General features: G+C 39.3%; 3 protein-coding genes across 4 annotated transcripts; 2 read left to right on the plus strand and 1 right to left on the minus strand.

Annotated features, from left to right (window-relative positions):
* Positions 1-274: 274 nt before the first annotated feature.
* BDCG_17417 (uncharacterized protein) lies at positions 275-999 on the plus strand (the record flags this gene model as incomplete). Its single annotated transcript, XM_045426545.1, has 2 exons — positions 275-689; positions 965-999. 2 exons carry the CDS (start codon positions 275-277, stop codon positions 997-999), a joined length of 450 nt encoding a protein of 149 aa, XP_045281881.1.
* A 6,918-nt stretch (positions 1,000-7,917) lies between these two features.
* On the plus strand, positions 7,918-14,190 carry BDCG_06870 (transketolase). The gene is made up of 6 exons (XM_045422627.1): positions 7,918-8,542; positions 8,798-8,940; positions 9,236-9,320; positions 9,391-9,685; positions 9,779-11,142; positions 11,247-14,190. The coding sequence occupies exons 1-6, from the start codon at positions 8,486-8,488 to the stop codon at positions 11,358-11,360; spliced, it is 2,058 nt and encodes a 685-aa protein (XP_045278226.1). The 5' UTR covers positions 7,918-8,485; the 3' UTR covers positions 11,361-14,190.
* BDCG_06871 lies at positions 11,763-14,034 on the minus strand. 2 transcript variants are annotated; one of them, XM_045422629.1, is made up of 5 exons: positions 13,737-14,034; positions 13,420-13,600; positions 13,142-13,289; positions 12,834-13,071; positions 11,763-12,531 (listed from the first exon to the last, which is right to left on the minus strand). In XM_045422629.1, exons 1-5 carry the CDS (start codon positions 13,897-13,899, stop codon positions 12,251-12,253), a joined length of 1,011 nt encoding a protein of 336 aa, XP_045281882.1. In that variant the 5' UTR covers positions 13,900-14,034; the 3' UTR covers positions 11,763-12,250. The 2 variants fall into 2 exon arrangements, with proteins under 2 accessions (XP_045281882.1, XP_045281883.1); XM_045422628.1 differs by having other exon boundaries at positions 11,823-12,531; positions 12,831-13,071; positions 13,737-13,932.
* Positions 14,191-15,925: the final 1,735 nt, after the last annotated feature.

Genomic DNA, 15,925 nt, shown 5'->3' on the forward strand with positions numbered 1-15,925 from the left:
TCATTTTCAGATTTTTTTGAGACTTGGTTCTGGTGGGACTCACGTCAAGAAATGTATGAGACCAGATCAAATAGGACCAAATGTGAAATTCATGGTCCCGCCGGCCAGTCTAAATATACTGAATTTATAGTTGTTGATGTGCTGTTGACTTGTTCTGTTGACTTGTTGTCCGCCGGTTATGTATCAAGTACTGTTGCCAAGGTGTCTTTTTGTATTATTCTGCCGGGGATGGGCCAGATTGAGAGGGGTGGTACAAGGGTGAGACTTGGCGTTTATGTCTAGATACACTGAAGACAGACAGGGTATTTGCGGAGGTTGCACTTCAGAAGTGTCCGTTGATTATGTGCTTGATATTATTGCTGAGGTATCTTTTTGTATTTTTCTGCCGGGGATGGGCCAGATTAGGAAGGGCGGTACAAGGGTGGGACTTGGCGTTGATGTTTTGGAACATCAAAGATGGACAGGGTTTTCGCGGATGTCGCTCCTCGGATATCTCCACAATTACAGATTGGGGATCTTCCAAAATCCGGAAGATTGGTGCATATGGCTAGGTCTTTTCACCTTACAATTTGTATGGCAATTTGGCCCGGGGTTGTGGTGTGGTAGGGGAGAACGGGGGATAATCCCACACAGGAGTTTCGAACAACATCTGGTTCATGTTTGGCTGGATAACTCCACCACCACACGGGGTATGCGGTCGGCGATGGGGTCAAAATGCTTGTATGATCGAGGGCTTTTCGATGGATCTATCGGCGGGTTCTTATTCAAAAAATCGAGCGAGTTCGTGGTGGAGCGGTTGTCTTGAATCTGAAGATACTAGTTAATTAAGATGAAACAGTTTATAACACTATACATTATCTCAGCAAGCTCAGACGCTTCTCCAGATATTTATTGCTGTTTTAACACTGGATTGATGATTATGTCATGAGCTAATCTCAAATAAGCAATAAGCTAACTCAAATAGTAAAATCAGGTCATGTGAGTGATGATATCTTGTAAAGTGTCTGAGAAGAAACAGTTCCTGATTATTAGCAATATAAGAAGAATTTACTCAGTACTCTGAGTATGAAAGAGAATTTCAACTCAACTTCATAGATTCATCATTTCTGTATTATCTTGAAATCTTAGAATAATAATGTTCTTACAATGTATCTGATTTTTATATTCATATCTCAAGTTCTTAGAATAGAAGTATCATCTCAAAGTTGACTAGTGTGTTTTTGAACACAGGAATTTTAATTCAATTCCTCATACAAAAAAAAGCTCTTAGAAATTCTGAGATTAAAAAATATAATCATTTTCAAGAGTATACATCTATCTTAAATATAGATTTTTTTGAAATATTAAAGAAATATTTCTATTCTTCTTCTCTTTAGCTATAAGCTAAGGTGATTTTCAAATCTCAAAGATATGTGAATATATAGTAATAGAAAGTCAAAGTTAAAGAATCTGAAAAATTCTTGTAAATCTCAGAAATCTTTATTGAAGATAGAATCATTTCTTCTCAGACTCTCTAGTGAGAATTGCTCTGAGCACATGACTTGTATCAAAAGTAGATTAGTGTCATACCGGATTAGTTAATAATAATATTAATACTGCAATCTGTTCAAACTGAGTCAGAGATCTGAGCTCACTGAGATAAACTATACATACTTCTTTAGTTAGAACTGTCATTAATATCTTCACTTTCTCTACACTGAATAAACTGTGATATATAGCAGCTTAGATAAATGAACTTCTTCAGACTCTCACTGAAGCAGTATATCAAGAAGTACTCTGATTTCTTTCAGAACTACATATAAGAACTGATATTTCAGAATGTTCAATCAATAATAATAACACTCTATGATTTTATGAATGACACTGAGTCTCTCACTCTGAATTCTTACACACTCAGATAATGCAAGATATGTATAATTCATGTATAACTAGTTATTCAGACTGTGAACAACTGTATAGAATAATCTTCTAAGAGTTCTACTAGTCTGAGATATTAAACAGTATCAGATGCTTCATCTGAAACTGTAATTACTATTCTTCTATTATCTTATAAAAGAACTGTAGAAAAGATCTATTAAAATCACTTAATATTTCTAATAGAATCTGATAAGATGTAGTAATTGACTTTGCTATTAATCTATCTAAGAGTAAGAGTTGTAGAAATATTCTGATTATTGTGAATTAACTGAGCAAAGATATAATATTGAAATCTTATAATAAGATGAATACTGAACAAGTCACTGAAGCTTTTCTACAGAGCTCATTCTATTGAATATATAAATTACTGAGATCTATAGTATTGAATCAGAGCTGTCAATTTATAAGTACTCTCTAAATAAGAATCTGTCAAGTTCTCAAGATTATATACTATCTATTAACTGTCTATCACTCTGAGACTGATGATGTATTAGAACAGATAATTCAGACTGTGAAGAATTATCTCTATAAGTTCTGTAATTACTTATAAAATAATTGATATAATCTTCTTCTACATGCAGAGATTGCTATCAACAGTTAAGATACTGTTTTAACAGATATAAGCTCATTCTTTCTTATACATAAATATTACATAAAAGTGTTGAATCTTCTAAAGATTACACAGTTCACACTGAATCTCTGCAGTCTGATTCAGATCACTGATAATATAGTAATAAAGCTTCAAGATACTCATGATTGAGCAGAGATCTTCATAATAACTGTGAAATAAGATTAAGAGAACTAAATTAATATTCACTGAGATCTCACTAAATAATATAAGATAGAAGATCTGATATGATTGAATCTTAAGAATATACAAATCACATATTCATCTCATATACTAGATTACTGTCATATTAAGTATAAAGTGATAGAAGTTCTAGATAGTCATAACTACTATCTTAACACATTATCAGAGATTTATAATATATTTCATACAAGCTTGCTTCACTGTATTATTATTAATTTATTCTCTTCTCAACTAACTTCTGACTGACAGTCATCAGACATCATAGAAGAAGATAATGAGCTTGAGTGAGAGATTGAGAATATTCTTAATAAGAGACTCTGCAGCTGCAGCTGATAATATCTTGTAAAATGAGTCAGCTATGATCAACTGATCTGAACTTCAAGTTTCACATTATTCAAAACAGCAGCTCTTGACTGATAAGAACTGCTTCTGAAAAGAGAGAATTAATATAGCAGAGTGCATCTGATTAATTATATAGACTATTCTGTTACACTTCACAAATTTCAATCACTTCATTCTTGAATATGTATACTCTGATTCTCAGCCATTCTTGATCACTGATTCTCAGCCGTCATGAACGCGTATGCTCTGATTCTCAGCCATTCTCAATCACTGATTCTCAGCTGCTATGAATGCGTATATATTCTTTCACTCTGAAGCTCTACTGCGTACATCATCACATACATGTATAAATATTCATCTCAATCACTGATTCTCACACTTTCTCTTTCTTTTCTTCTCTAATATTTTTATCTTTGTTATATAAGATCTATTAATATAATACTGATCTATTCAGCGTAGGCCTCTTACAGATAATATCATCAAATATCTTGATATTCTGTTTCAAGACACTGTTATATAACAGAAAGTATTAGATTGATTACAGAGTATCTGACAGAGAAATACTTCTCTTATAATATTCATCTCTGACTTCAACACTAAGATCTTAGAAGCAGGTAATTAATCTTGAGAGAATTAAATAAAGATTAGCATGCTTAAGAAGACATTTACTTTTGAACTCTTATAAACTCTTGTAAGTGTAGACAAAGATCAGACTTATAAAGACTTCTACACACAGCTCTAAATATTGAATAACTGTCTTATCAAGCTCAAGAGTATACAGAACAGTAGTAGAAGATATTACATCTTAATAACTTATACACTCATGCTGAAGAACAGCAATGATACAGATGTTATAAACTGAATAGATTCAAATGTCTATGTATAAGCAAGGATTTCTGCTATTTAAACAGGCTTCTGAGTCTCTAAGATCACTTCTGAAGATGTCACTGATCAATATCAACATGAAGTATATATTAACTGTAACTAATCAGAACACATTGCTTTTAACTGTTAATCAGTCTATATATCTTCTTACTTAAAGAATGAATCAATATCTATCTGTGTCAATCACATTATATTAGAGAAAGATTTAGAAAATAACTATAAGAATGCTCTGATGAAACAGAGAAAAGATTAGCTTCTATTCAAATTTATAAACAGAAGCTTGAAGAGGTCAGATGATAATAATTTAATCTGAATTCTTATACACTCAGATAATACAAGAGATGCATAATTTATATATAACTGATTATTCAGACTGTGAATAACTATATAAAATAATCTTCTGAGAATTCTACTGATCTGAGATATTAAACAGTATCAGATATTTTATCTGAAACTGTAACTATTATTCTTCTATCATCTTATAAAAGAACTGTTGAAAAGATCTGCTGAAACTGCTTAATATCTCTGATAAAATCTGATAAGATATGATAATTAACTTCATTATTAATCTCTCTAAGAGTAAGAATTATAGAAATATTCTAATTATTATAAATTAATTAAGCAAAGATATAATATTGAAATCTTATAATAAAATAAATACTAAATAAGTCACTGAAGCTTTTCTATAAAGTCTATTTTATCAGATATATAAATTATGAAGATTTATAGTATCAGATTAAGACTATTAATTTATAAGTACTCTCTAAATAAGAATCTATTAAGTTCTTAAAATTATATACTGTCTATCAACTATCTATCACTTTAAGACTGATAATATATCAGAACAGATAATTCAGACTGTGAAGAATTATCTTTATAAGTTCTGTAATTACTTATAAGATAATTGATATAATCTTCTTCTATACACAGAGATTACTATCAATGATTAAGATGTTATTTTAATAGATATAAGTCTGTTCTTTCTTATATATAAATATCATATGAAAGTACTGAATCTTCTAGAAATTATATATTTCACACTAAATCTCTACAGTCTGATTCAGATCACTGATAATATAATAATAAAACTTCAAGATATCTATGATTAAGTAGAGACCTTTATAATAAGTACTAAACAGAATTAAGAAAATTAAATTAATATTTATTAAGATCTCACTAAATAATATAAGATAGAAGATCTGATATAATTAGACTGATCACTGGGATCATGAATTTCATGTTTGATCCCATTTGATCTGATCTCATACATTTCTTGACGTGAATCCCGCTGGGACTACCTATCAAAAAAACATGCAAAGTGACTATATATCAGATTTTAAAATGAAATCATGACTTGAAAAAAATGAGAAAGTGGTTCCATTTGATCCCATTTAGTCCCATTCTTGGCATAAAGTTACTATTTTTAGACATTTTAAGGTTTTTTTTAGACTATTTTTAATTTTTTAAAAAGTAATGCTTTTTGATAACACTCAAATGAGATTTAAAGTCATTTAAAGCAATAAAAATAATTTAAATTGAGAAGTGAAAATCATGATCTCATTTGGAAAATGTGACAAGAGTAGACAGTAAGTCTCACTGAGACAGTATGAAACTACTATCTAATGTTAAAACTGTGTAATGAGATCAGTTGAATTAATAATGAAACTATCAAAAAATCTGATTCTGATCTCAGACACAGTCACATGATCAGTCTAGATATAATTGAATCTTAAGAATATACAGATTATATATTCATCTTATACACTGAATTATCACTATATTAAGTATAAGATAATAGAAGTTCTAGATAGTTATAACTACTGTTTTAACATATTATCAGAGATTTATAATATTTTTTATATAAGCTTGCTTTATTACACTATTACTGATCTGTTCTCTTCTCAACTGACTTCTAACTGACAGCTGTCAGATATTATAGAAGAAGATAATAAGCTTAAGTAAGAGATTAAGAATATTCTTAATAAGAGACTCTGCAGCTGCAGCTGATAATATCTTATGAAATAAGTCAGATATAATTATCTGATCTGAACTCTGAGTTTTACATTATCTGAAACAGAGACTCTTAACTGATGAGAACTGCTTCTGAAAAGAGAGAGTTAATGTAGCAGGCTGTATCTGATCAATTATATAGACTATTCTGTTATACTTCACAGATTTCAACTACTTCATTCTCAAATGTATACACTCTGATTTTCAGTTATTCTTAATCACTGATTCTCAGCTGTTATGAACATGTACACTCTGATTCTCAGTTATTCTCAATCACTGATTCTTAGCTGCTATAAATTTGTATAGATTCTTTCACTCTGAAGTCTTATTATATACATTATCATGTAAATGTATAAATATTCACTTTAATTACTGATTTTCATACTTTCTCTTTCTTGTCTTCTCTAACATTTTTATCTTTATTATATAAGATCTATCAATATAATACTGATCTATTCAGTGTAGACCTCTTACAATTCACAGAAGAAAGATAGAATGTAGAGAGTAAATATATAATAGTATTTAAGCTAAGTTATAAATAGTATTCATGAACTTCAGTCTAGACTGACTGTCAGAACTATGAATTTCATATTTAGTCTTATTTAATTTAATCTTATACATTTCTTAACATAAATCTTACTGAGACTAATCATTAAATAAATATACAAAGTAACTATATATCAGATCTTAAAATAAAATCATGACTTGAAAAAAATAAGAAAGTGATTTCATTTAATTCTATTTAGTTTCATTCTTGATATAAAGTTACTATTTTTAGATATTTTAAGGTTTTTTTTAGACTATTTTTAATTTTTTAAAAAGTAACACTTTTTAATAACACTTAAATGAGATTTAAAGTCATTTAAAGCAATAAAAATAATTTAAATTGAGAAGTGAAAATCATGATCTCATTTGAAAAATATGACAAGAGTAGACAGTAAGTCTCACTGAGACAGTATGAGACTACTATCTAATGTTAGAACTGTGTAATGGGATCTGTCGAATTGGCAATGGAACTATCAAAAATTCTGGTCCTGGTCCCAGACACGGTCACACGGTCAGTCTACTCCAGTCTAATATAGTTGTGTGTAGCCAAGGCCCGCTAACCCTATTGAAAATGTGAGAGATAGGATTAGAGGTAAAGGATCCGCGAGGAGCGGGATTTCTTACATCTGGTCAGACATGAGATGTTTTCCTTGTTTTGTGAATTATTGTTGATAAATGTCAGTCAACTCCTTCATACGGCCTTGATTTTTGAACCTCATATAAATGTTTTTTGCTAATTAAGGAATAGTTAGTTATAGCCTTAAGCTCCTAAATATTGAGAATGTAGGCCAAGCAATTTTAACTTCAGTACTGGAATATCAATATAAATTTGAAGCATTTACGAGGACTTTCTCATCTCTAGAGTTTCAAAATACTTCTTATCTCTCTAGACTCGTCACTCGTGATATTTTTAGTCTTTTCATTTGATTAACTAGTTAGTTATAATTTATGATGGTAGACGGATTATTAACGGGCCATAAACCTTTAGGAATTTGTAAGGTTATTCAGCAGCATGCGTTGCACCTGTACTGTATGTACAACGGTAGTATACAGCACAGGATCTCTTAGAATGCTCCAATTTATTTTTAAAATCAGTAGAGTAGGGTGGTGTGAAACGCAGTATGCGGCCACAGGTGGAACTGGTGATGGAGACCTCAGACTTTGTACGCTGTAAGTTGTCCCACGCTACATAAATCTGTCGCAGGAGGAAAGGTGGCGTCTCAAGATGCTACTAGGATGCCAGCGGATCACAGAACCCCGAGAGCCCTGAGGAGGAATATAACTCCTCCTAGCTCCGTGATTCCAGGGTATGTCAGATGGCTAAAAAGGGGGAGAGGGTGGGTGACAAGGGCTACTACGCAGCGTATACTCCGTACATTATTAACTATTAATTAATAAGTCAGACAGACAGAAACTTGCGAGCGCATTAAATACAATACACAGACTTGTTAGGTGGTTGAGGGTGGGAAGATAGGTATCAAGGGTGTATGGAAACCGTATAATCCGTACTGGAGGGCACCCCCCCGTGAGGCAGATACGCGTATCACCTTTGAAACCTCCCACTTTAGGACTCCCCGGTGGCGTAATTTTGGTAACCCTGGGTAATAATAGCTGTACTCCGGAGTACAGCGGCCTGTAAGGAGGTATTCTGTATTCTGCCCAAACTCGCCGCCAAACCGCCCCACCACGCTTTGCAGACAAACCTCACTCAAGAACTTCATCCTGTCCTCGACTTTTGTCGTCTGCGTCTGCCTCCTCTTCAACTTAATTCTCTTCTCTGGATTATTCCCTCTCCATTCTTCTCTCATCTTCTTGTCCAGGAATCTCTCCCTCCTCTTCTCTCTCCCTGCGTTCCGTGTGCCTATCTTGCTGATACGTTGATATCTCCTCTGCCAACTTCCTTCAAAGCTCAGCTGGAGACCCCTCTCTCCGCCTTAAAAATTCCGCATTATTCCAGATTTATCCACCGCAATCATGGGGAGCTACACTGATATCGACCAATTGGCCATTAACACCATCAGAGTGTTGGCTGTAAGTAATATCTGTTGTCTCCTGTCAAGTCACCCTCCAGTTTCGCTGTCAGAAAATGGTGGGGTATCAGCGCGGGGTTGAGATAGCCATATATACAGCTCTGATATCTCGCCCTCTACAACTCCCCTCCTATCAATTGCACCCGTTGATTTTTACAAATTCACTTTGCTTTCTTTCTAGCTACGTGGCGAAATTCCTTCCTCTTCCCTTCGCTCCATTGCTAACGTATGTGTCACTCGTTTTTCTCACCTTTAGGTTGATGCCACATCGAAAGCAAACTCGGGCCACCCCGGAGCTCCAATGGGTCTGGCACCCACTGCTCATGTCCTTTTCAACAAATGTATGACCTTTAATCCCAAGAACCCAAACTGGGTTAACAGGGATCGATTCGTCCTCTCGTACGTCTTTTCTTACTTGTTTTTTCCACATGCCCCGCGCAATGCGCCGTTTGTTTCCGCCCCTCGTTTCAGGTGTTGCTCCTCTTATTTTGCGGGGCATGAGATACCTAGCCGAGAAGACTATGGATCACCACAGAGTTGAGATTTCGTTGAATGAGCGCAGAAACTTTTCTTAATTGCGCTGGAGCCCCTAGCAGATGTTATGCCCACTTCCGTTCCGGTCATTGCGTCATTGCGCATTCCTTGTTTCGGAAACACTTGCGCTAACGTTTTTGAAAATCCTTTTTGCGGATAGGAACGGACATGGTTGTATGCTCCAGTATGCTCTACTCCACCTCTTTGGGTATGCTGTCTCGTTGGATGACCTGAAGGACTTCCGCGTTAGTGGCCCCCTGAATTGCCTGATAATTAATCCCTGAGTAATCCCGTTTATTGACGAATTCCGTGCAGAAAATTGATAGCATTACCCCAGGGCATCCTGAAGCTCATGATACCCCCGGTGTTGAAGTAACAACTGGACCTCTAGGCCAGGGTTTCGCCAATGCCGTTGGCCTTGCCATCGCTCAAGCTCATACTGGTGCCGTGTTCAATAAGCCTGGCTTCAACCTGATCGACAATTACACCTACTGTATCTTCGGCGATGGCTGCGCCATGGAGGGTATTGCCAGTGAAGCGGCCAGCACTGCTGGTCACCTTCAACTGGGCAACTTAATTTGCTTGTATGATGACAACCATATTTCTATTGGTGAGTAAACGAAAAGTGTTACCCTCTCCCCCCTCCAAATAAATAAATAAATAAAATAGCCCAAACTTGTACTCACATGGTGCTCTATAATAGATGGCGATACCAACGTGGCATTCACTGAGGATGTCATGAAGAGATTTGAGGCATATGGATGGCACACAATTCATGTCGAGGATGGCGACCATGACCTCGCTGGCATTGAGGCTGCTATCCAGAAAGCGAAGCAAGTAAAGGATAAGCCAACCATGATTAAAGTCACGACCACCATTGGCTTCGGCTCCAAGCTTCAGGGAACCGGTGGAGTCCACGGAAACCCCCTGAAAGCCGACGACAGCCAGAGTGTAAAGAAGCTCTTTGGGTTCGATCCTGAACAGAGCTTCGTCGTACCCCAGCAGGTCTATGAGCTTTACCAGAAGAAGGCTACCGAAGGCGCCGCCAAGGAGCAAGAATGGAATGCCCTTCTCCAGCAATACGCATCCAAGTACCCTACTGAACATGCCGATTTCGTCCGCCGTCTCTCTGGAAAGCTTCCGGAAGGATGGGAGAAGCATCTTCCTAGATACTCCCCAACTGATGCTGCAGTTGCCTCCCGCAAATTGTCGGAGACTGTGCTTGAGAAGATCCACGATGTTATTCCCGAACTTTTGTCTGGCTCTGCCGACTTGACTGGCTCGAACAACACGAGATGGAAGAACGCCGTTGACTTCCAGCCACCAAGCACTGGTCTCGGTGACTGGTCCGGCCGCTATTTCCGCTATGGTGTGCGGGAACATGGAATGGCCGGTATAATGAACGGCATTGCTGCCTACGGAACCCTCATCCCAGCTGGCGGTACTTTCCTCAACTTCGTATCCTATGCCGCTGGCTCCGTCCGCCTATCGGCACTTTCACAAGTTCGCACAATCTACATCGCAACCCACGACTCAATTGGTCTGGGTGAGGATGGCCCCACCCATCAGCCCATCGAGACTCTCGCCCACTTCCGCGCCTTGCCGAACATCATGGTCTGGCGCCCAGCTGACGGCAACGAGACAAGCGCTGCCTACTACTCTGCTTTGACCTCGCGACATACTCCCTCCATCCTCGCTCTGACCCGCCAAAACCTGCCACAGCTCGAAGCCTCAACCATCGAGAAGGCGATCCGTGGTGGATACGTTGCCCTAGAGACAGAAAACGCCAACATTACCCTCGTTAGCTCTGGGTCCGAGGTCAGCCTCTGCATTGACGCCGCTAAGTACCTCAAGGAGAAGCACAACATTGTTGCTCGCGTCGTCTCCATCCCCTGCTTCGAGGTGTTCGACGTCCAGGACAAGGAATACAGACTCTCCGTCATTCCGGACGGTATCCCCTCTATGTCCGTTGAGGTCATGAGCACCCTTGGCTGGGAGCGATACTCGCATGAGCAGTTCGGCCTCAACCGCTTCGGTGCTTCCGGCCCTTACAAGGAAGTTTACAAGGTGAGTTCCGAAAAAGCATTCTGCACCTAAAAAATCTTAAGCCCCCTTCTCTACATTAGCTTTAAAAGAAGCGAAAATAACTAATATATCCTGCGTCCCTTTAGAAATTCGATTTCACCCCCGAAGGTATCAGCAAGCGCGCCGTCGCCACCATCGACTTCTACAAGGGCTTCCCCGTCCGTTCCCCCATCAACCGCGCCTTCCAGCAAATCATCTAAGCACATATATTTATAAACTCCGACCTCTATTCACCAGAAACGTCTCTTGTGGGTGAAGGGTTTTCAATGAAGTTTATAAAAAGAAAAAGACAAGGCATACAAGACTAAAGAGAAGCGATGTCTTTAGACGGCCACATACACACGCATAGTGAAAAGAGGGAGAAAAAATAAAACACAAGAGATTCCTTTTTTATTTTTTCCGTTCGCTGAACTAAAAACTTAAAGTTTTCTATTTTACCCGTTCCTATTCCAGCATTCTTAACTCTATCCCCGCGTCATCTTGCAACCCAACCCCATGGTTTCCACACTTCGTTTTTGTTGAATTTTCGAGTTTCATAGATCTATTTGTCACGGTTCTTACATGATTCAAAATGAAAAATACAAAAATTGGTGTTTTTTATTATTTATTGCTATTTATCTCTTACGGATGTGATTGCTCTATTCGGAATATATGGTTTGTAGTCGCTTTGGAGAAATATATGTAATGTACCCTTACCACGGTCTTATTATGTATTGGTCATAATTACCTAGGTTAAACTAACCTCAAATCGGGCGACTGAGCAAAGATAGGTAGGGTAAGATGGGATAAAACCTCTTGAAAATGAATTCCTAACGCTCATTAGTTGTATTATTGTGGACTGGCTTTTTCATGTTTCTTTTTATTTATTTATTTTCTTTTTTCTCGACTCTCTTGGTATCCGCCATGCATTCATTCCCCCTTGCAATCAAATGTATGTGTACCAACCCCAGCTCACTGCGGCCCCTCCCACCTCATATTTCCTTGCCTATATCCCCCGCTAGGTATTACATCTCACCTACTCACCCTACAAGTGTATCCCCCATTAATTAAAGAACAACATCTTAAAAAAGAAACCTGCCCTCACCCTCCTTTACACATCCAACGCCTTCCTCGCGAAATTCGGCAACACAAAGCTCGCCCGGTGGATCTCCTTGTTATAATAGCGGCACAGCTTCTCCTCCTCCTCACGCGTCCAGCTGCGCACGGGCTCGCGCACGTCCCGGTCCTTGTCCTTGCAGCAGACCATGAACCCGATCTGGCCGGACGGGTAGGTAGGGATCGTCGTGTAGGCATACTCGACCACGGGGAAGATCTCGCGGATGCTTCGCTTCAGGTCTGTGATGAGAGAGAGGTGGAGCCATTGGTTTTCGGCTGTTTGGGGGGAAAAGATAGGGATAGCGGGGGGCGTGGGATTAGTAGTCTGTTTATGGAAGGTTTGGGTGGAGGTAGCTTTTTTTTTTTTTTGGCTTTGCGTGTGAAGGGAAAGGGTGAGGTGGTGTGGTGAAAGGGGTGAAAGGGGTGAACTGGGGTTAGAGGTGGGTAAATAAATAAAACCCCCTCCCCCTAGGGATATAGAAGGGCAGTGTGTATGTTGGTGCATTTTTAAATTTATTTCTTCAAAGGCAGTAATCACACGTGCAAGAAGGATTGGGGGAAGGAGATCGACGAACAACCTTGAGTGGTAACGACACCGCCTTCACGCAGCGCGTTGAACAGCAGCTCGAAGTATGGTTTCTGGAACAGAGCCTCCGCAGGACCTTCTGGGTCGGAGCTGTCGGTGATGATGACATCGAATTCGTTCTTGCGATCTGCGAGGAACTTGAACCCGTCGGCCACATGAACCGTTACGTTGGGATGTTGGAAGCCAACGCTCATTCCGGGGAGGTATTTTTTGGAGACGCGGATGACGGCCTGTATTTCGTCCGACATAAGGGTTTTTGTCCTGGCAGCTCACACGAAATCCACTTATCTGCATACATACCTCGTCGATGTCACAGAGCACAGCCTCCTCGACGCTCTCATGCTTGACAACTTCGCGCAGGACACCTCCGTCACCTCCACCGATGACGAGCACTTTTTTGGGGTTGGGGTGGGAGTTCATGGCGAGATGCGTGATCATCTCTTGGTATCTAGTTAATTGGCTAGAGTTAATCGGAGAAACCACATTTTATAGGTAGCGGAGAGGGAAAAAGAGGGGGGGGAAGGGGGGCAACCGCCGTTTGCTGGAAAGGATTGGGTGTCCGTCTAACAGCAACATACGAGAATTCATCACGCTCTGTGCATTGGATGACATTATCCAGCACAAGGACAGTGCCGTGGTCGCTGCTCTCGAATACCAGGACATCTTGGTATTTGGATTTCTCATGGTGAAGAATCTGGTTGACTTTCAAGGTCAATGCCTGGCCTGGCCACATATCGGAAACCTCCGAGAACCAGCCATCTAATTCAATTCAATTGAATTCATAACTCCTGAGTTAGTTTGAAGAAAAACGAAGACCTGTAAGCCGCTTCGGTACAGCAAATTCGTGGGTTGGGTGGGAGAGGTTATATTGAGCCATGATGATGAGGCAGCGCACCTTTGATAGTGGGGTGGGTGAGTTCGCTCATTGTGCGTTTTTGCAGGGTGGTAAGAGGACGAAAGATGGAGGGAGTGCAGGAGAGTAGACGGGACGAACAAGAGGTGCGGAACGGGGGTTTATATAGGCGCAGCGAGAGGGGTCTGCGGCCGTGAGATGGCATGCGGAGGAGGAAGAGGAAGAAGATGAAGCAGAAGAAGAGCGAGGTCTGAAAGCAGAAATTAGGGCTAGAACTTTTTGGCTTACCCCGCCATGACGAAAATTACACGAACTGCAGAGCGGTTACGGGGAACGGTGCAGTGTATCGCGGTATTATATGGTATTGTATGATATCCGTTTGCGTATTCCGCCGTTTCCACTGTAATCTATTGGACATCTTGCGATGAGATGAGTGTATTGTAATGACGCCCGGTATGTATCTGTACACCATACATACGAAAGATCAATTTGACAAGAGAAGATTCTTCTCAGTATCAAATACTTTGCTGAAAATTGAATCTTTAATGGGTCTTGATCAAAGGGACTGGGGCATAAACTCAATATCTGAAGGAAGACCAGAGGCCTTGCTCTTGTATCCTCCAGGGCTCTTTTACCTGCACTGTGAGATGGATTGTGATACCGCTCAGTGCTTCCAGACAATGGACATGTTGGTACTGTACAACACCTATATTCTTTCTGCTCCCTAGCATCACAGCATCACAGCAGCAATCTTTTGCATCTACAGGTGGGGCACATGAGATGCTCTTCCAATTGAGCTGCAAGCCTGAGGTGGGACTCATACCCATTGTACCGGCAGCCAGCAACCAGCAGTCAGCCACCAGGATGCTCAAGAAGTTTCCAGTCTCAATTGCAATAACTTGGATTTCTTTTGCCTCTTCTTTAAAAAGAAGAAACACATATAATGTAACTACTATTTAGTACATTGTTCTGTAGCAGCGGGGAAGTCCGATAGAAAAATGAGAAAACAAGAAAACAAAATCAATACATCTACAGCTCAAGTCTGCGTCTACAAGGGTTTTACATATATTACCAGCACATGGGCCTCTGGCTAGAAGCAGTGCAAGATTGTGGTGAAAAATATCTGCGGAATTTATGTACTCAAACGCAGATGAGGTGGCCGTAATGATCATTGAGGGGTGGGTAGCATATCCCCCTTTAGCCCCACACAAGACAACCCTGTGTGCTTCCCTTTGACAATTGAGATACGCTTAAAGGGTTCGCTTCCATCTCTTGGCTTCTCCTCAGGGGTTTATGATTTAGAAAATATAGGGAGTGGAGAATAAATGTCCTGCCGGTATCCTTGCAATGCCTATGACATGTGCATGTGCATGTGCATGTAATGTACCGCAGTACAATATGTTCCCAAAGCTGAAAACGGAGAAGGTCAGAAAGACATTCCTTTGTAAATCACCTTACAAGCAGCATTCTGGACAGGGCGACAGCATATCTACACTAGTTCACGCATTAAATGCCCCTTGTCATACTTATACCCGCATCCAGCAAGCAACCTGTCAGCTGGCATATGATAAACACATGCCATTTGGCGATATGAGCTATCATTTTCTTTGAAAGGGACAAAAAAGGAGTGTTGACAGCATTTCATCACTCATTGGATCTGCTGATGTTGTGAGATAATTCTATTCTATGACACCTGAGGTTTATAAGCCTGACTTCGGGCTATAAACACTCCTCGATATCTTAGCTAAGAAAGAATTCCTTCCCTTCTACCGGTCGAACGTGTAATACAACATTCATAGCTCACTCAAATAAAATATTCCCGCAGAATCTGATGTATAGAGAAGAAACTGCATCGAAATTTACGCGACGATAGTACGAAATTCACTAGCGGTTCTTCAAGTGACGCATTTACGTTACTATAACACCTCTATTAAGCTCATTGGCTCGAAAATGGCGTGGTGGAAGGAATGTGCAGTGTGACACGGGAGAAGAATAAGAATAAATATAGTAGAATATAGCTGTTGCACATGGGTATGCCCAGCTCTATCAACAGTGTTTTACAACTCTCAGTGACTACTTGTATTAACTTTAAGAGAGCAGAGTACAATAGGGTTAAATCTGAATTTAGAAAAAAACGGTAATAGGTCGGAGAAAATGTGTAATTGTGGATTATTGTTGAGTATATGGAATGGAAGGGTGAGAGAGGCGAAGGGGGTTGAGCAGTGGGAAGC

The sequence above is a fragment of the Blastomyces dermatitidis genome (assembly GCF_000003525.1).
Source record: "Blastomyces dermatitidis ER-3 genomic scaffold supercont1.7, whole genome shotgun sequence".
Lineage (NCBI taxonomy): Eukaryota > Fungi > Ascomycota > Eurotiomycetes > Onygenales > Ajellomycetaceae > Blastomyces > Blastomyces dermatitidis.

Excerpts from the sequence above, each read along its gene's own strand:
- BDCG_06870 (XM_045422627.1), top strand. The coding sequence starts at position 8,486 with ATGGGGAGCTACACTGATATCGACCAATTGGCCATTAACACCATCAGA. Across the intron at positions 8,543-8,797 it reads ACACCATCAGAGTGTTGGCT|GTTGATGCCACATCGAAAGC; the intron begins GTAAGTAATATC and ends TCTCACCTTTAG. Across the intron at positions 11,143-11,246 it reads CTTACAAGGAAGTTTACAAG|AAATTCGATTTCACCCCCGA; the intron begins GTGAGTTCCGAA and ends GCGTCCCTTTAG.
- BDCG_06871 (XM_045422628.1), bottom strand. The coding sequence starts at position 13,899 with ATGCCATCTCACGGCCGCAGACCCCTCTCGCTGCGCCTATATAAACCC. Across the intron at positions 13,601-13,736 it reads CACCCACCCCACTATCAAAG|ATGGCTGGTTCTCGGAGGTT; the intron begins GTGCGCTGCCTC and ends GAATTGAATTAG. Across the intron at positions 13,072-13,141 it reads TGCTCTGTGACATCGACGAG|GCCGTCATCCGCGTCTCCAA; the intron begins GTATGTATGCAG and ends GACGAAATACAG.